This window comes from Molothrus aeneus, chromosome 15 (genome assembly GCF_037042795.1).
Source record: "Molothrus aeneus isolate 106 chromosome 15, BPBGC_Maene_1.0, whole genome shotgun sequence".
Lineage (NCBI taxonomy): Eukaryota > Metazoa > Chordata > Aves > Passeriformes > Icteridae > Molothrus > Molothrus aeneus.
Window position 1 is genome coordinate 11219733 of NC_089660.1, and position 19721 is coordinate 11239453.

Consider the following 19721-nt stretch of genomic DNA (forward strand, 5'->3'; position numbering starts at 1 on the left):
ACTGCCCACGTGTCAGCTACTTAAAGGAATTAGATTAAATTATTCCAACAATCTGACTTTGTCCTTTCATAATCTATGTCCTTAAGAGTCAAAGACAATTTTACTCAACAGGAGAGGTCCATGAATAGTCTCCCCAGTACATGATGCCCTGAATCACCTTTGTCTTATTCCCCCAGGTATCCCTGCACACCCAAATCCTGTTGGCAGGTCACAGAGCATTGCTCCAGCCCCACTCCTCCCCTCATTGCCTTTGCTGCGGACCACTGGGATCCCCAGGCAAGGCCAGGAATCCCCAGCGCCAGGCACAGACACAAACCAAGGGCTATACCTGGGCTGTGCTGTATTTTTGCCAGAGGGATATAAGCAGCAGCAGGAATGTGGACAGAGCTGCTCTGTACCTGACAGATCTCCCCCACCAAACTGACCGGTGTGTCACAGGGCTGGGCACACACCGGTAATGACAGCACAGGGCCATTCCCTCAGCCCCAGGTGTGTGTAATCAGGTGAGTCAGGAAACTGAAGACCAGCTATTCAGCAAAGCCTCTTTGCTCTTCACACGCTGCTGTAGTGTTACTCAGCTGTGCTGCACGCACAGGTTTGTGGACTAATAATTTAGCACCAGAAAATGTATAGCCCGAGGGGCTGGTGAGAGAGCAGACTCATGTGTAGGCAGGCAAAGCTGCGTAACGAGAAAAGGTTTAACATAAAATGTTGGAACCAGCTTCCCGCAGAAAATGCTGCAGGAGGAAAACAAAGGGGTCCAGGATCTGAGGGGAAAGCTGAGAGTGGCTTTGAGACATGGAGAGATCCTGGGTGGAAGAAAATGTGGGGTGAAAACACGGATGCTGGCAGAGAGGTCCAGCCCTGGGAGGGGACAAGAGTGCATACGCTCCATGAAAAACACATGGAGAAAAGATACTTCCTGTGACTGGAAGGAAAATAGGTCCTGGCAGGTGCTGGGATTGCGTGGATCCAGCAAATGTGTGTTTTGGAGCAGGCCAAGTCGAAGAGAAGGGACAGTGCATCTGTCAAGGCAATAACCGGTGCCAGAGAAGGGAGCAAGCGGATTTGGGGGCTGTGCTGAAGGTTACAGAGTTTATCCCCGTGGCAGGATTTCACCCGGATCCCGGGAGCGCTTTGCCTGGCACAGTGATCTCTGGGCAGGTAGGGCAGACCCCCACGGGCCGGGGCAGCGCTCACCTGGGCGGCGCCCCGCGGGCCCCGAGGGATGCGCTGGGTGTTCCCGCCGAGCCGTGCCCCAGGGATCGGCCTCCGAAGCTCCGGGGGAGGCGCCCAGCAGCCTGGGGCTGCTCCCGGCAGGGATCGCCCCGCTCTCCGCCGCAGCCGCGGCACCGGGTTCCCGTGCCCGGTTCCCGGTACCCCGGCCGGACAGGTCAGGACACGGTCGGGACGGGACGGGACAGGATCGGACGGGGGTCCCCATCGCCCCCCGGGCGCTCTGCAGGGCTGGAGGGGCTGTCTGAGCGCTGGCGGTGCGGGAGCTGCTCGGTTCTCAAGGACAGTCGAAACTAGCCAGAGGGCGAGATTTTAATTATTATTATTTCCCTCCAGCTACACAAGGGTAAACTTCTCCGTGCATCAAAGCCGTCAGATAAATCATTGCCAGCTCTCCCTCTGTGAAACGGTCCGGCTTTGGATGCTCTGACTGACATCCAGTGGCAGCCAAAGTTAGTCATATGTGGTTCCTGCTTTGAGGGAAACCTCACAGAGCTCCAGCTTTAGAAATGTAGAACAGTTTCCAGAAGATTCATGTCACTTTGGGTTTTTTAATGGAACTGCAGAGATAATGGTGTGAGCTTCCAGAAAAAAACTGTGAGGATGCCCACATTCACCACTCCTTGGAAAGAAAAGCAAGAATTTTATATCTAGTAACATCTCGTTTCTGTTGTTAAAGAGACACCAAAATGTAAGCCTTGAAATAGTTTCAGGCTGGATGTTCTCATTCACTTGGTACTGATATGATTCAGAGATGTTTATTTCCTGTAAATACTTCCCTTAGTCTGGAGAGTGGGATTTCCAAAGTGGTATCTCCAAAGATTAAACTGCTCTGAGGAAAACTTTTAATTGGGAATTCATAAATTTCCTAAGAACAGTCAACTTTGAGCCTTTTTGTGAAAGCCATAAGCCTCTATTTGCCAGAAACTTGAAATCATGTGATAACAGGTTGCAGAGTAATAGCTCGGCAAACGGAGAGCCACATGTGTGAAAGAGGATAAATGGAGTAACCTGGACTGTTTGACCCAAGGTTTCTCTATTCTCTAGCCATTACACAGCCCAGCAGTGAAGAAGCTGGGCTGTGTTGTTGTTCAGCCATCTGACATGTTTTCTTTCATCAGGAACTTCCAGGGGAAATGCATATCAGGATTGCTCTGTCTGCAAACAAACAAGTCCTGTGGCTGCTTCTCAGTTCTCAGCACTGGAAAAGCATCAAAAGAGGAAATCATCCTTAACACAAGGAGCTGGGATGTTGTTTCACAATTTTGTTTGTTTTTGTCAGTGGCTCCCATCAGGAAACTGGTTCAAACAGCTGCCATGAAGTGTCCTGGGCATATAGAGAGCTCACAATTTGCCTTTTTTTTTCTGGAAAATGCCTTAGCCAGAGAGGCCAGCATTTGAAAAGTGCCAGTTTTCCAGAATCCCACTGTGAAGGTATCCTCCCTGTCCTCTTTGGAATTCCCTAAAGAACCCTGCAAAGATGCAGTGCTGATCATGCCATCTGATTCACCTGAATGCAAAAGTCATCCCTCATGGGCTAGGCTTAAGGAATGGAGGGGCAGGAGGGTCTGTATTTATCCCATTTTATATTTTATTGACGCCTTGTATAAACCAAGGGCTTTGCATTTATCTCTGGCTCAGTCAGAAAAGTAGTTTTGGGAAATGTGAAATAGTTTGGGATAATGTGGTAGAGCAGGTAAGAGGAGCCAATTGATGGTAAAACCATAAATTTGACATATTAATTGTGTTCAGCACTGTCTGTGAATTCCATCTGTTAAGGTGGGAGAAGATGGAATTCACTGAGGCCTAACAGAAACCCAGCCCCATTCTAAGCTGCCTTAGGAAGCTACAAGACTCCATGGCCTCTGTGAACAATGCAAAACCGTTTTGCTTGGCTGCTTCTGTAAGTGCATCAGAACCATGGAAGAATGCACAGAAGTGCCTCAGCAGCCTTGTCTCTTCTTTGCAACAGTCTAGAAATGCTACTTTTTACCTAGTACCTTTACTATCAAATTAAGCAAAATAGTGAAACAGATAATGGGATGAGTAATATCAAACTAGTTGGTGTTTAATTTTGTCTGGTTTGTGTAGCTGCTTGGCCTTTTTACTTCTCCTACAACAATGCTCAGGTGTGTTCCATGGCTCCTGGGTGCTGTTCTCACAGCAGCCACAGTCCTCTCTTTCACCTGAATGCAGCTTCAAATAAGATATAAGAAAGAAAAAACTCAGTACATTTTGCCATGTACCTTTGGGGAGTCACAAACCTGGCTCTGGTCCCAACACTCAGCAAATCCAAGGGCTGTTAAAACTCTCACAGAGTAAATCAAAACCTGCTCCTGACTCCGGTTTCTCTGTTGAGGCTGGCTGAGTGGAACATGTGCTTTAAACTGCTCCAAAACGTGCCCTTGCCCTCCCTCTGTGGACACAGCTGACAACTTCCTTAATTTCAAGCCTCCAGCCATCTAAAATGCTAATTAGAGCACTTAAAAGGATTTGAGTCTTCCTTTGGAGATATGTTAACAAAATCATCAAAGCACTAACTGTATTTTTCTTCTAACTTTTCCTTCCCCTCAGGGCACAGATCTCTCTCTGTCAGGTTACAAAAAAGCAGTTCTCTGGATTCCAGAAATCAGCTCCCAGTTCCAGTTTTGCCCATAAATGTTTGTCTTATCCACCAGCATCTTCAACAGGCTGTTGGCATCAGTAAAGGTAAAGATCTCTGTCAGCTTTTCCCTGGCTAGATTACTGACTGGGAATGTAAGGAGCATGTAATCAGTTTATACACAAAGCAGGGATGATGTTTGGCAGCAGAGTTAGGGAGCAGTCAGGGTCGTTGCTGGGGAAGACCATTAAGCAAATATATATATATACACACACATGTATGAACTTGAGTGTTTGATGAAATTCCACTGACCTCATTAGAATTGTTTGTGTGAACTCAGTCCAGCTGTTGTGGTAAGTACAAAGAACTCATCTGATTTTCTCTGCTAAACAGAAATTATTTGCATTATCACTTTGAATATTCTGGTTTTTAGACTACTATTTTTAATTAAACTGTGGGGCTGAGCTTTTCTGCCACTGAAGCTACAGCAAAGGTAGGAATTGAGCTGAGCCTTGCAGCTCCCCATTCTATTTAGGTTGATACTGGCATATACAATCACAGAATCATTTAGGTTGGAAAAGGCCTCTAAGATCAAGTCCAGCATTTGAGTGATCACCACCCTATCAACTAAACCATAGTACTAAGTGCCACATCTAGTTTCTTGAACACCCCCACGGATGCTGACTCTCCCACCTCCCTGGACAGCCTGTTCCAATATTTAATAACCCTTTCCATGAAGAAATACTTCCTGAAGAAGTCCAACCTGAACCAATATCTGAAAGTGAGGAGCAACATTGCAGTGTAAATACTGTGACAGAGTATTTGCAGAGTCTAAAAGTTGTGAGAGACATGAATAAAAATGGTACCTATAAGAGGATTTATTCTGCTTCACTTTGAATTTCCTTCTTCTATTTCCAACTTTTGTAGCTAAACTAATCCAGAAGCAACTGTAACTTAAAGGAAAGTTTCAAACTTGTGTATGTATCATAGAATGACAATTATTTCCCTTAAGACTCTTATCTTCTTTACTCAGTGTTTTCTTCTTCTCCCTTCAGGCTTAATTAAAATATCTGCAGTGCATTGCAATTTCCTGCCTTGTCCTTGCAGCAGAAACCAATGAAGATGCGGTCTGTATGTTTCATTTTAAACACACTAAAAGTTGTTCATGTTTCCAGATCTTTCATCAACTTGGACATAATCAAGGAGGGTTAATTTGTTTACCCTAAGTAGTCCTAAAGAGGTGAGAGTAGCATTTTCAGTCCTGTTTCATTGTTGCTCCAAAGAATTGTGACCTTTATGGATGACTTGTTTTTGTTTATGTCATGGATGTGTTTCTGTCCTGTCCCCAAACCTCTCTCCTCTTTTCAGAATCCTTGGCTCACAGTAGAGCTTAGTCTGAGGGCACAGTCAAGATGCCCATGTGAGGGCAGTAATTCCCATTCCTCCTGGCAGGGCACAGCAGGTGTGACAGAGCAGAGGCTCTTCAGAGGAAGCTTTAAATAGATGAGTTTGCTTGGAGCCAAAACTGGTTTCTGAATCCAGTGAAGAACTGACTCATGTCTGCACCTCAAGATGAGAAAATAAAGCCAGCAGCCAGTGAGAAATTACACAGGATAGCTCTCATGGCAAAAATGCAGGGAATAGACTTCTGCAGGCATTTACAAGCACTAGCTAAAAGCATTTCAGATTGGATTCCTCTTTTCTTCCTTCTGCTTTGCAAAAGAAGAGGAAAACCAGGAGCTGGAGTCAGACATACACATCTCTTCAAACAGCCACTGTGGTAGTGAAATGTTCTTCACAGCCTTTCTTAGGTGGTGTTACACTGAGGTTATTGTTCTTTTCCTCTCAGCTACAAAGAATAAGCTGTGTCAATGACCACAGGAAACCACAGCAGGCCTTGTAAAACAGGTTGGCAGGAAGCCTCCTCTGAGTAAAACCAGTGGTAGCAGGGAAGGTGCATCACTGATGCCACACTGGGGAGCCCATGGCTTCATTCTTGCTGTGGGCTGGGTCAGCAGCAGCTGCCCTGGGCTGAGCAGGGACCACCCTTCATTTAGGATGGGAAGTACCTAGGATGAGAGCTCCTGAATGAGCATTCTGCTTAACACAAACTTGTGTAAACTTGTCAGATCCCTTCACAATACAGACAAGCACACACAGCACTGTATAGGATGTTGGTTTCTTTATTTTTTTGTAATTTTTAAAAATTTTTTACAGATAATACCATCAGTGCAGACGCTAGCAGTGCAGAGCAGATGTAAACACTCTCCAGCCGAGATCTTGAGAATGGAAAGAATTATACTGGATAAGCCTCAGTGGGATCTTTACACAGAAACACCAATGGATTTCTTAAACATTGTAAGCACTACGTTTTGCAATGTTTTTTCTTTAAAGAAACAACACCTTATCAAATAAGACTAAAAAACACAGATGCACACACACACACACCCACCCACACATCCTTCCCAAGATTCTTAGCAAACTACCTATTCCTACCTATCTTCAAGCCTTTTAAAGAATATTACAGTAATTATATTTTTAAAATTTTTTAAAATTTTCTACTATTTAAAACCTTCTATTTTGCTCAAAAAAAATTTACTCTTGTCTTTATAGGAGAACTGAAAGGACATTAAAAAGATTCTCATAATGCACAACTATATGCCTTCTTTATTTTTTTTTTAATACAAGCTGCAAAAATATTTTTAACTATTTCCCTTCTCTTAATACTGTACATACAAAGCTGTCAGAGTTTTGCTACATTTCCCACATAGGTTTTTGCTTAAACCATTTTCCTTTTCATCCCACTAATTATTCATTTATGCAATGAGACTACCCTGGTCTGGCACTTAGTTCACATTGCAGTTACTAAACATTTAATAGAAACAATGAATTGTCTTCAAGAAACGATCATGTACTAGTAAGGCAAAATTCATGTGATATGAACATATCCTGGATCCCTATTTTAAAATTATGTGCAAATATTAAGCCATTTTAGGCTGCTGATTGTGAAAACTGCCTTTCATAGGTGCTTGTTTCCTTGGTGAATTCAGAGTTCAGTATTATTGATTTTACTGGATTTGGAGCTGCTGTCCTGAACTGAATCTCCTGGACAGCAATCTGGATAATGTAGAAACCTCAGAAATTGTTAGGAAACATAGACCTCATACATTCATTATCACCTCAGAAAAACAGTTCAATGATTGGCAAGTACGAACACAAAACACAAAAATAAAAGGTGGGGGAAGCCTTCAGGTCTCCTGATATGAGATGAAATTCATCTGTACTTCAGGGTGATGACATGAAAACATGTAACTTCACTAACCTCTGCTTTTCTTTTCATATATATATATGTGTGTATATATATATATGTACACTTTGTCTTCTCTGCAGTTCCATGCCATGGTGATGTCCAGCTGGCCCCATCTCCCACCCAGACTGCCTCAGAGGAATCCTTCCCTCCACGTTGCACTCTTGACCAAGCAGCTGCAGCACTGTATGGCCTGCCACCAACTTGTGCAGTTTAAGGGCTCCACGTTGGTTTTGGTGATCATCACCTTGGAGCTGGAGAGGCAGACTCCTGGTTGGTTTGCTGTTATTACTGATCTGCTAAAAAAAGCACAGGTAGGAAGCAAAATGGCCTTTGGTCACAAATCCTGAAGGCAGGACATGATAAAGAATAAAGCCATGTGTATTTACAGCCAGTATTGCTCTTCAGCAGCCCCTGAGACTTGTGTCCTTGCTCTGCCTTTGCTGCAGACCTTCTGGTGCTAACAAAAGGGAACAAAAGGGCAGTTCAGGGGTGGGACTGGGGAGAGGGACATCCCTTTGGCAGGGCAGGGAGGGTTCCAAATTCTTGGCCACAGATAGCTGCCTGCATCCTGGGCCAGGAGAAATTCTCTCATGATTGGAGAGTCTGAGAGCACCTAGAAACCTGCCCAGTTTCCTCAGCCTCCTTCTGAACACTGAGAAAACTTTTAAGTACAGTCACATAGCTCTAAAAATATAACCAGTTTGACTTCTGATGATTCAAGACAAGCTCTATTTCTTTTTTTTTTTAAAGCTTTTCCCCAGTTTCATAAAACACATGCCTTTTAAGAAAGCACACTTAGAAGGGTAAAGACCCATGCTGTCAGCTTGCCATCCACCCATTTTAAGGTTTTGAATTTGTCTGAAATAACCTGGCCTCCTGCTGTCCCTCCTGCCTGCTGTTTCCTGCAAAGAGGAAGAACTTGCCCACGTTCTGTGTAGTAGAAGGGGTAATCATAGTTGTAGGAATAGTTATCAGGAGCTCCTGGATAAGTGTTTTCCCTCAGGATCAACAGCATATTATTGCTGCTATGCATCTCCTGAGGCATGCAGCCTGTCCCTGCCCTCCCCCTAATTACAAAGTGACAGGAGCAGTGGCCAAACAAGAGAGTCACATATCCAGAACTTAAAATAAATCTGCATCTTTCTTTACAGGTGAACAGCACTGAATTCTTGCACTGCAAAGAGCTTGTGGATCTAGAGCTAATGTGCTTGCAGGCACCCAATGCTGTTAGTATTTTCTATCCCATCAGCCAAGCTGTGCAGGGCCATCCCAAGGCAAGGCTACCCTGCCAGCCCCCTTCTGAATGGCAGAGTTCCCAACAAGGAGGCTGAGGGCTGCTGAAAGCCAGCCTGTTTCAGCCCCTTTCACACCTACTACAGCCCAAATTCCTGATCAAACCCCTGGGACAGAAGAATGCTGAGATGGATTCAGACTCCTGCACAGTGAGGATGGGGAGGTGAGTGCTGGGAGGATGAACACAGGAGGCTCGAGCCCTCAACTGAGCCGCTCCTGTCCTCCCTTACAGCCACTCATAATTCCCCAATTATTGCCTTGGAAGCAGCACCTGCAGAACCAGCAGCTCCCAGCAAACAGAACAGCCAAAATAACAGGGCAAAAGTGTCACTGTGCTTCTCAGAGGACAAAACCACTTGGTATTCTCAGTCTATTTTTTATGTCCTTCCTAAGCAGTATGTGCTACCCCTCACGTTTAAGACTATGTAAAGACAGAAAGCTGGGGAGAGGAGGGACTTGGTCACAGTCCTACAGCCCAAGGATCCAGTTGGCAGGCAGCTACAACTTCATGGAGAACCAAATGCCTCAGAGTTTATTTTTAAAATAGCCATGATGAAGTTTGACAGATTGAGCCTTTCATCCAGCTCATGCCATTGTTCTCTCATTAGAGCTGATCTGGCTCGGCCCATGGGAGCTGAACAGGAGCTGCTGCTGTCGAGGAATGGGCAGCCCCCACTGCTGCCTCTGCAAGAGATCTCAGATAGAACCAAGGCTTTCATTCAGCAGTGAGACGCTTGAATCAAACCTCCAGTTTTCCTTAAGGCCTTACCTTGTAATCCAGAAGTCTGGGATCTGTGCTTTTTCCTGGTTAGGCCATTACAGACTCTATCACAGTTCCTATGAAATGTGGGAAATCATTTCTTGTCTACAATCACCATTGCCTTGAGCTCTCACCAACCAGCATGTGCTGGTCAGAGTTTTTAGAATTTATTCTGTCTTATTAGACTAGACAAAATAAAATGCCTTTAATAATTTCCCTCCACCGCTACAACCACATTATTTCTTACAAATTGCTTCATCTTCATAGCAAAGTGGTTTTACAAAGGTCAGATTAAACCACTCTTGCACTTTTAAAAACCAGCTTCACAAATCCTTTTAAAATTAGTGGAGGTTTTGTTTTAAACCATAGGCATTTTTAGGTGATTGTTACCCTAGTTTGAGGCTATATTCCAGCCAGTATGGGATGGGTAACAGCACCATACCTGCCATCCTGTCACAGAACAGGAGGGGGGTTCATATGGACTGGCACAGGCCAAATACTGAGCAGGTGTCTCATGTAATGACACGGGATAAATAACTTGGAGACAAAGATGGGACAGGAGCAAGGAGACAATGCTGTGTAACTGCAGAACTTATCAGGGCAAGAAGAACATTTCTGGCCTTCTCCCCTTCTTCATTGTCTTATCCTGTAGGAGAGGAATTCCTGCACCAACCCTGCAGGACGGATGTGCTGAGCAGCTGTTCACACTTTCTCAAGTGTTAAATCTGCCAGAGTGAGCTCTGTGTGTGCAGGGAGAAAGCCCTGCAGCTCTTGAAACCACAAAGGAAGCCCCCAAGTGTTCCAGTAACATCCAGTAATGGAGACTTAGTGCAAATAACCTGTGTGAACAGACATGACCTGAACAGCAGTGAAAGCCACAGAATTCCCTTGAGCCAGGTCAAAGCTACCTCAGGCTGTGGATGCTGTGCTGAGGGGGGCCCTGCCCAGGCCTGGGATGCTGCAGGAGCAGGACTTGGGGCTGGTTTAGACCACATGAGGTTTGTGAGGTCCCCACATACTCAGGGGTCAGGCAGCAGCATGCTTGGAACATGATTTTTATTTATGCTACCACAGGGAAGGTTCTCATTTAATGGTAGGGCTCTTCCCTCCTCCTGGGCAGTGCCTTCCTTTGCTCTCACAAGCTGTGAGTTGACTGCCTGGCTCTTGGGAGGAGGGGAGTTGTCTTTTATAGTTTCCACTAAATAAAACATCAGCTTGGTCTGTTTGTTCTCTGTGGCCCTGGAATAGCCCAGCTGAAAGGTGATGCCCACACCAATCCCTGCAGGAAACTGGGCTGTGTGATGGGCTCTGCTTCCCTCCCATCCCTTTGCCCTGTCTCAAGCGCTGTCCCCAGCTGTGTGTACCCATGGAAATGCCAGCAGCAGAGCTCTGCACACAGTGATTAACATGCTGTAACTCTACACCACAGCAATCCCAATCTCGTGTTTCCCCCACAGCTGTGAGCCTACGGACACAGTTCTTGCCTGCAGCTGGATGAGGTGTTAAAACCCACGAACAAACTTGCTTTTCAAAATCTCTGCAGATCTCTATGATCAACATGCAAAAGCACACATTAACAGGGGTTAATTCCAAAAGATGAAGGCAGTGCTGGAAGGCCCTTTAGGGCTCTGTGTTCCCAGTCAGGGTGCAAGATGCCACACTGGGATGGGAACAGTTCACCTGGAGGCTGCCTGTGCTCCCAGGACACACTGCTGCTTCTCTGGCAGCACAGCTCCCTCCCACACACCTACTGCAGCACTGCAGTTACCAGGAAGGAACAAACACTGCTGTCTTGGCTTCCACAGGCTAAAAACATCACTTACCTCTTCATTCTGCCACTGCTCAGAATGGAGCTTCCTACCCCAAAGAATGAGCTGCCAGGTACAGGAAGGAGCTGCTCTTGCACAGGACCATTCCTGTTACAGAAGGAGCTTTTTGGATAGTGAGAATAGCACCAGTTCTCTTTTTTTTCTAGCAGTACAGGGTCAGAAGCTTTAACACCTTTCCCCTTCCTGCCTGGACAAGTAATGAGTGACAAGATGAACACTCCCCACACACAGCAGTGTCAGGAACAATTATTTTGCCCAGTGAATTTCAGAGAGGATGACATCTCACCCCTGTGCCTACCTGTTTGGACTGTGTGTACAACATGAGTTTATTCCAAATGCAGCTCAACTCAGCACTGCAGATCCCATTTACTACACACCAGTTACTGGTGAAAATGGGGGAGATTCAGTGAGTGCTGGCACAGGACTGATGTGGTTATGGCCAGCTCTGTGAGGATTGTTGTTTTGGGGATTATTCACTCCCAGAAGAACTACAGAGAATGCTTATAGAGTATTTTCAGAGCTCTGACCTGGTAAGGTCCCTTCCCTTGGGGGATCTTGGCCCAGGTGAGGCTCTCAAACCCAGACTCCTCTTGTTGTTGCCTAATTTTAGGATTTCCAGATGCCTGAAGCTACCACCACCTTGTAAACAAAGCTGCAATTGCACCTGAAATCCCCAATGGTAAACATCCACAGAACTGTTTTCTGTGGCTGTTTTAACCCACCTACAGAAACAGCAAAGCATTTCAGATCCTCCCACCCACCACAATGTCCCCCATTCATAACCCCAGCTAAAGGAATCATGTCATAGCTCATGGAGTCACCCAGGAACCACTGCCAGTGAGGAGGGAGCTGCCCCATTTCAAGACAGCACTCACTGGGGTGTTTCTGACAATAAACTGACTCAGTGGCACTAATTGTGGAGGGTGTGTGATGACCTAGGAGAAGAGCTGCACAAATAATAAACTCCTGCGGTCAGAGAACTGACCAAGAGACAAGAAAACTGCAAAGGGAAGAGTAGTGCAATAGTTATACCTCATTTGTGGCATTGCAGCAATACAGTTGTTATTTTTTTTTTCTCCTGCTAATTGACTTTGCTGTGTTAAATTGAATTTGAGCAGTACTTACAGTTCAATTCTTTAGGAAGGCAGAAAAGTGCACTGAGATGGAGAGATGCATTAACTTCTGGCAGGTCTCAGAGCCCCCTCCCATTCCTCCTCAGCAAGACATGCAACTGGAATCCCCCTGGTGACCTAACTATGGTCATGACAAACAGAACTTAATCAAATCTTCTGAGCAATTTGGAAAAAGAACAAAAAGCTTTGATTCCCAATTCACCTATCCTGCTGGGAATCGAACTTGACAAAAGCTCCAAGCTGGATGAAAGCTTTGCCAAAGGAATTAGAGTGGCTGCCTCAAAAGAGAACACAAGCAAGTTTAAAACAGTCCTCAAAGCAGCAGCAAAGCTGTACCATGGCTGATGGTCAAACACAGCTTCAGCTTGCCCACATTTCGTGCAGGCACCACAGACATGAAGACAGACAGAGCTCTCCTAAGCAGATTTCCCACCTGGTCCCACTTCCCCTGGCACAAGTGGCGCCTCATCCCTGCCCACTGTGGCAGCAGGGACAGGCAGGGGTGAAGGGCACGGGGTGAAGGTGTTTGTCAAGGGGTTTCATCCCTACTGCCTGCACGTGACAGCAGTCTCCACAGCTTCTCCTCGTGTCCAGTTCAGTCCTCTTCAGGCCACGTGCCTGTTACAGCTGCAATCTATTTCCCAGCTCTGACTTAGGCTAAGGGCAGCCAGAGGGTTTTGACTGTCACTTGTCACACACCCTCAGAACATCTACAACAGCCTCTCTGTCCCTTGAGGGGTTACAGGGACACAAAGTCCTCTATGGGAGCCTTGGGGCTCCTGTCACACACACCCACACTCTCATTCTCAGCCTTTGTCCCACTGTGGTCACACCACCAGCATGAGGTAGGGGAACAGGGTGAGGGTGAGACTTCAAAGCTCCTGCCAAAGACTTTTCACATTTACATTCCAACCAAACACTCAAGTCATCTACCCCGTTATCTTCCACAGGAAGAAGACTGGCTTTTGGCCACTCCTCCCCTGCCAGCCTCGGGGCAGTGGGGAAAAGGGAGGGAGACTGGGGACAGCAGCTGCCAAGACAGGGGTGCACAGGGGACATCACACTTTAATCAGAGGGCAACGGGGTTAATGAGGGGAAACTGGGGTCACAGAGGGACACAGAACATGGTTCTGGGTATACCTGGTGTACAAACCATGGTTTTAACAGATGTTTGTTAAACAAGTCAGTTTTGTTTTTATTAAACCCAGCTTTGGTACAGGTCATTCCTGAGATTCATTTACAAGGTTGTTTTAAACAAAGATAAACTGGGGCCTCTCCCTGTTCCTGTGTGAAGTTACTGGGGCACAGACATCACACTTTGTTTTTCCCCTTTCCTTTTCTTAAAGAAAAGTGTTTGTGTAAGGGGAAGTCAGTCTGTTACAAACACAGAACTTACACCAGGAACACTGAGTCTCCAGCATTAAACCATTTCTCCTCCATTAATAAATAACATTTAGTTGTGCTTTAACGTGGCTCCCTTTGCACCCATCACATCCCAGCAGGACGAGCAGAGCCCAGACTGGCCAGGCAGGGTTACCTGGCCCAAAGCAGCAGAGGGGAGGTGGGCAGGGAGCTCTGGGGAAGGGGTTACAGTGTGAGGCACCAAGTGCAGCCCTCAGAAAACTAAAGAGATGAAGGCTGGGGCATTTTGGTTATAAAACCTGTAAGTATACAGAAGCAAGCTGCACAGAAGAGTTATTGTTATGAAAGGTGAGAATCCAGCTGAAAGATTAGGGATGTCAGGTTAGGGACATCAGGTTCCCCAGTTACACCCCAAAACCAGACTGAGGAGAGGACCTGCAGGACCCTGGTACTGCAGCAGCTCGAGCAGCAAAGCTGAAAGCTCCTCACACTACCCCAGCTTTGTCCCTCACCTCTCTGGAGTCAGTCAGTGTTAACTCCCTTGGGCTGAGCCCCAAAATAAGCATTCTGGATTTAGTGCCAGCCGTGCAGCAGCGTGAATTAGCAGTTTACCTTTTGCAAGTATCTTGGATTTCAACTTTACCAAGAAACCTGATTAAGCAAACTTTTCCCCATCAAAAGACACGGTGAATTTTAGTCCTTGCTACATATTCTCTTCTGTGCAATATATTGCAAGCTTAAAGGTGTAAGCACCAATTAATTTCTTCTGCATGAGATGTTTTGGCCTTAATAAATCTTCTAATTAACATATCTTCCTGTTGTTATGGAGTAGGCACTGGGAAGACTAAAGAAGCTATAGAAAGAACAAAAGAAAATCAGTGTTTAAGTTTCAGTTATTTACATTAAGTAAAGACAGCATGAAAGGTCAAAGCACCAATCTATTGTACAGACATTTGAGTTTAACCCATTGCAACTTGGAGAAGCTCTCACAGCTGTCAACATCTTGTTTGGAACTGGTAATAAAGGATTGATTTAAAATTTTAATGAAAGGACTGCTGGTGGAACAGGAGAAATCCCAGGGGATGGAGACCCCCAAGAGCAGCCAACCACCCACAGATGGAGCAGTGGCTTTGCCCCATTCCATCCCTCACAGCTGCAGAGTTCTCCAGAGGGAACAGCCTAGGACAAGGCTGGGTTTGTGGGGCTGTCTCCTGAAGGAAAATGCCGTCATGCCATGTCCCAGGGCCTTGGCCACTGGGCTTGGGCTCTGGAACTGCAAAGCAGGGGCAGCACCTACCTCACTGCTTCTCTAACAAACCTATGCATTTCTCCTCCTCCTCAAAGCAGATCTAGGAGCTCTGCACAAGTGTTAATGAATGCTCTTAACACTGCTCCTCTGGAAAGACACTTGCCAACGCACATCATCCGAATCACCACATGGCCCACCTTTAAAAGCACCAGCTGCTCCACCACCTTTGGTTCCCTGAATTCTGAATGCATGTGCTCCTCTCTGGTCTCCCACATTCGGCTTTAAAATGTATTGGGATGGAAAAGGATGTAAACATTTCATACAAACCACTTGGTATCAACTGGTAATTCCTTACTAAAGCTTTTGCTTAAAAGGTTTCCAGCTGCATATTCCTAAAAAGCTTGGAGAGGCAGCCAGGATCACCAGCCTGGTTTTGTTCTTCAGGCTGGGGCTGCAGAAAAACCTCCCACCAGCAGCACTGCTACAGCAAACACTGTGCATCAGCCAAACCCCACACTGGCAGTGTCTGAAGGGCAGCACTGATCTCAGTCCAATACCAAATAAACCCCAGAAGGGCCCAAAGCTGAGTGAATATAACTTGGTACCTAGCAATGGCCCAGAACAGACACTGAGAACAAACCTTTGGGTAAAGCTTCAGCATCTTTCTGAAAGCAGAGCACCAAACTGAAGCTGTGCTCTTTCGTTGGCCTTGACCTAAGTGTATCATGTCCCCCTCCAGACAAGGAACACAGCTTTGGATGCACCCCAGGAAACCTCTCCACCTCTGCTCCCTTTTCACCCTACCTTTAAATCACCTCTTTGGGCACCATGAGATCAGCAAAGCTGCTGGTACATCCCTGCTCAGTCACCAGACCTCACAAAGGAGATGTACCAACAAGCCTCAAAGCTCCTTCTGCCCAAATACTGACAGCTTTTGGATTAATACCTAGGAATTTCTCCCCAGATTACACAGGAAGTACATTTCCACATACTCTATGATTAGCTAGTTGTTAATTAATTAGCTAATTATATTCTTGAATGTTCCAAACAGTCGTAAGACAGCCTGTGACTGGTGAGCTTGCAATCATAACACACTATTGTTGTGACAGATAATACAGAAAATAACTAGATTGCACAGAAAATGCACCACTAAATAAATGACACCACAAAAACTCAAAATACATGTGAGATTTAATTAAAGAAAAAAAAGTACAAAGTGAGTGGAAAGAAAAGAAAGAAAAAAACCAAACCAAACCATGAACCCCAACACGCTGGGAATGCCAAAGCAAAGGGATGCAGCAGGTCCCAGAGGGCTCTGTCCCCCCCTCTGTCCCCAAGGTGCCTCCATGGCTCCAAAAATCCCCCTCCACACCCCCTGGGGCAAACACCTCAGCCAGGCATGCCCCCCCCAGAGACACACAAAATACAGTTTAATTTAGGAAGCAGACAACATACAGGATGGTAAACATTTAAATTATTTTAAAAAATGGATAGTTTTTTGCCATTAATACCAATCTTTTACAGATAAATATGTAAAACAGCTGAAGGACATGTAGCTGGATGGTTTCAATCATTTCTGAGGGGTATTTCGTTCACTTTTTCTAGCCTACAAGATTTTAAGTTTTCAGACTGGGTGAGATCAGCATCACAACATATTTGTAATTTGTTAAATAAAACCAAGACACACAACTACCCTACCACAATACTTAAATCTTGTCTCAGCAAGACAAGACAAAAGGAAAAAACAAATACTCAAGGGAGAAAAATATGACTGAGTCCCCCTGGGGAGATTATGATGTTGAACAAGCAACTACTAGGACAAGGGATATCTGTCACAACATAAAATCAAAGTAATATAATAATAATAATCATGAAAATATTGTTACATACATTCTGAATGTCTTCTTCAGAAAATGCTGTAAATTTCTCCACAATGCCCATGGATTTGAAGATTTTTACTCTTTGTTATAATAATATTTTTTAACTACCTGTTATTCCAGGAAAAAATAATTGATCTCTGACGAGCCAGGGCTGAGAGAAATGGTTTGCATAGATGTTGCTGGCTGCAGCATGAGATCAGGAGAGAACTGCTGACTGGGAACACTGGCGAGGCAGCTGGGTGCACACCAGTACCACCAGTTACTGTTTCATCCCAGCACTGCCTTGGGAGGCAGAACAATGAACCAAAGAGCATGGCTTGCTCAGGCCATTAGTGCACCACAGTTTCTCCCATTAGCAAAAGATTAATAAAAAATAATCTGCTACATGATTGGTCTGTAGGCAGAGGTGAGGTGGAATTGTCTTCTTGCATATACCAGAAGGTTGGGTTCCTTGTGTTTGAGAAAACCACACTAACCCTCCTAACATTTGATAGTTACTCTTTAAAATACATCTAACCTGGAGGCACAGCCTTAAAAATTAAATGTCCAGCTTTCAGCAGACTCCCAACAAGTGCAGAATTTTTATTCTTTCAACAAAAGCCTGCTCTAAAAGGTACCAGTGAGATCTTTGTGAGGTTCTTTTCTACAAGCAAGCAGCAGCACTGTCAGTATATCCACAGAAAAGGCCAATGTCCATTGGAAAACAGTTTAATTCCTGAGCATGTATTTAGAAAGGGGGGGGGAAAAGCTCCTATAATGGAATATGACAGTTAAAGAACCTCAGAATCCAGCAGAATGCTGCCCTGTGACAGCTCAGACCCAGGCCCTGCATCTCCTTCTGCACAGCACATCAGGAATTTGCTGACAGCTTAAAGACAAGTCTTTAACAAAAAACATATCAGAAAAATCCTGTAACATTAATAACTAAATAAAAACACACACACTCACAACTAACACTTAGCCAGCCAGTGTTTTTATAAACTCTAAAGACACTATGTGAGGGTTAATATATTTCCTTTCATCTAGCCTAGGATCTGATGGATGGATGGATGGAATTGGGTCCAACTATTTTTCCATGACAACACAGCTAGGAACTCTCTGTTCAGTTACTGCCCTGCCTATTCACAAAATGGTTTGAGTGGAAAAAATTAATATTGATCCTAATTATTCCTCTAAGCTCAGCTGCCCAGGAAAACAAGGCTGTGATTTCTAGGCATGAGGAGCTGTCAAAAGAAGCACCTTCTCCGAGGGACAGAGCCTGTCAGCATAAACACAGTGCACAGCTCAAAAGCAGGGGATTCTCCTTATTAGGCACATATTAGGTTTAAGGTTAAGGAGCAAAAAGATCTTGGCTTAAACAGTTCCCACAACAGTAAATACATTGGTAAGTGACAACTGAAATGTTACACAAATCTTGTAGTTCCACTTTGTACAACAAACTCTTACGAAAAACCTCTCTATAAATGTTCTACTTTAGCAGTAAAGAAAATTCAAAACATTGTCCCATTAATTTTATTAACCTCTCTCTCTCCTTATATATATATATATATATTATTATTATAAATGATGTAGATAGTGTTTAGAGTAATTCAGTAATTAATATAGAATTACTGGAATGAGGGTTACTCTGACTAAGATTGCTGCAGAAAGCCTAAATGTTGTGTTTTTCCACCCATTCTAAAAACTACTTGAGAATTTTGTTAGAAAAACAAACATTTCAGCATTCTTCAGACCACTCCTCTCACTGTGCATGTACAGGAGAGGTCAATGAGCCTCCAGCAGTCACCTTGGCCAATTAAAAAAAAAATGCAGAAAGCAATTATTGAATTATTTAGCTGGTGGTAAGACGAGTTCAGTCACGGTCACTTCATACACAGCTGCTCCATCACTGGGTTTAGAACAAAACATCTTACTTGAGGGATTAGTTGGCTTTGTTTAACAAAATGTACATGTAAGGTTACTTCCTGCAAACCTCCTGATAATTCTGAAAAGAAAACAGCAGGCTGGAACACTGCAACCACCGGAGATGCTCATTGTCTCTGTCACTTTGGTCCACTCACACAATGTTATGAGAAGGGTCACTCAGGGTGGGAAACTCAAGCAACTTAACACATGAAAGCACCAAGTCCACTCTTGGCCTGAAAGTCTGTGTGTGATTAACTGAAAGAAACAAAACATAAAAAAAAAGCATGAATTAAAGTTATGAAAATCAAACAAAAGTGAGGTGTAGCCAAGTATGTTAAAACAAAAAAAAAGAGGAGGAGGACAAACACTGCTGGGGCAGCTGAAGGCTTCAGGTGAGAGCAGCCTGGCACAACCTGCTCAGCACCACAAACACTTGTCTTTCCCCCAACTTCTGCAGTTTTTCCATCACAATTTTTTACTTATTAAAGCTACTAAGGACGCTGCCTTGAACCAGGAGATGATAAAGAGTTCAACAAGCTCTCCTCAATATTTCACTTGAGCAGAAATCCCAAAACCCCATAATTTGAGCTAGCTCAGAGGTTTGAAAAGAAACAAAAACAAACAAAAAAACCCCAATCCAGAACCATCCTGGTGATGGTGCAGCACCTCCTCTGGCTGTGCTCCAGAGCTAGAGCCCCTGCCCCAGCACCATGTGGGGTCCCCCAGTGAGCAGAGCCCAGGCTGTGGGTGTCCCTGGGACCTCTGCACACCACCGAGCTGCCCCCCAGCCCTGCTCCTGACCACGGCTTGTTCCTGTTGCTATCCCGAAAGGAACAGTCCAGACTCACAGCTGGAGGTGGGCTACACCCAGCAAAGTGCAGGAAAACCTTTTCTGCTGCAGCCAGAAGGAGCAGAGGGAAGCTGCAACATTTCTTGGCCCATATTCACAGTCCTTGCCTGCCCCTGGCATCACTTGCCCAAGTTACCACTGTGCTCACCTTCCCAAAGCAGTCCTGGGTCCAAGAAAGCGCTAGGATTCAGCTCCTAATTCAGATTAAACCCTATTTTCAGCAAAGAATTTTACAAACCATTTAGACTCTGTGTGAGGTGGGCCACGCCCAGAGCATGTTGAGCAGTCTGCAGAAGAGAGCACTTTTCACAT

The 19721-nt window shown here is 45.0% G+C and overlaps 2 protein-coding genes across 3 annotated transcripts in view; one reads left to right on the forward strand and one right to left on the reverse strand.

The window, feature by feature from the left end:
• The first annotated feature begins 2553 nt into the window (after positions 1-2553).
• On the forward strand, positions 2554-10664 carry CCNI2 (cyclin I family member 2). Its single transcript, XM_066560441.1, is given in 8 exon segments — positions 2554-2670; positions 3811-3945; positions 4894-4965; positions 6056-6196; positions 7229-7459; positions 8300-8468; positions 8471-8604; positions 10659-10664. Coding segments are annotated over 8 exon segments (1005 nt in total).
• Positions 10665-13333: 2669 nt separating this feature from the next.
• Positions 13334-19721, reverse strand: part of SEPTIN8 (septin 8) — a 35099-nt gene continuing 28711 nt past the window's right edge. Inside the window, exon 10 of one of the 2 annotated variants that reach the window (XM_066560249.1) lies at positions 13334-14378. In XM_066560249.1, the coding sequence (XP_066416346.1) occupies positions 14324-14378 (55 nt within the window). In that variant the 3' untranslated portion in view covers positions 13334-14323. Of the gene's footprint in view, positions 14379-15947; positions 18815-19721 lie in introns of those variants that run through there. The other variant, XM_066560250.1, reaches the window with a different exon arrangement.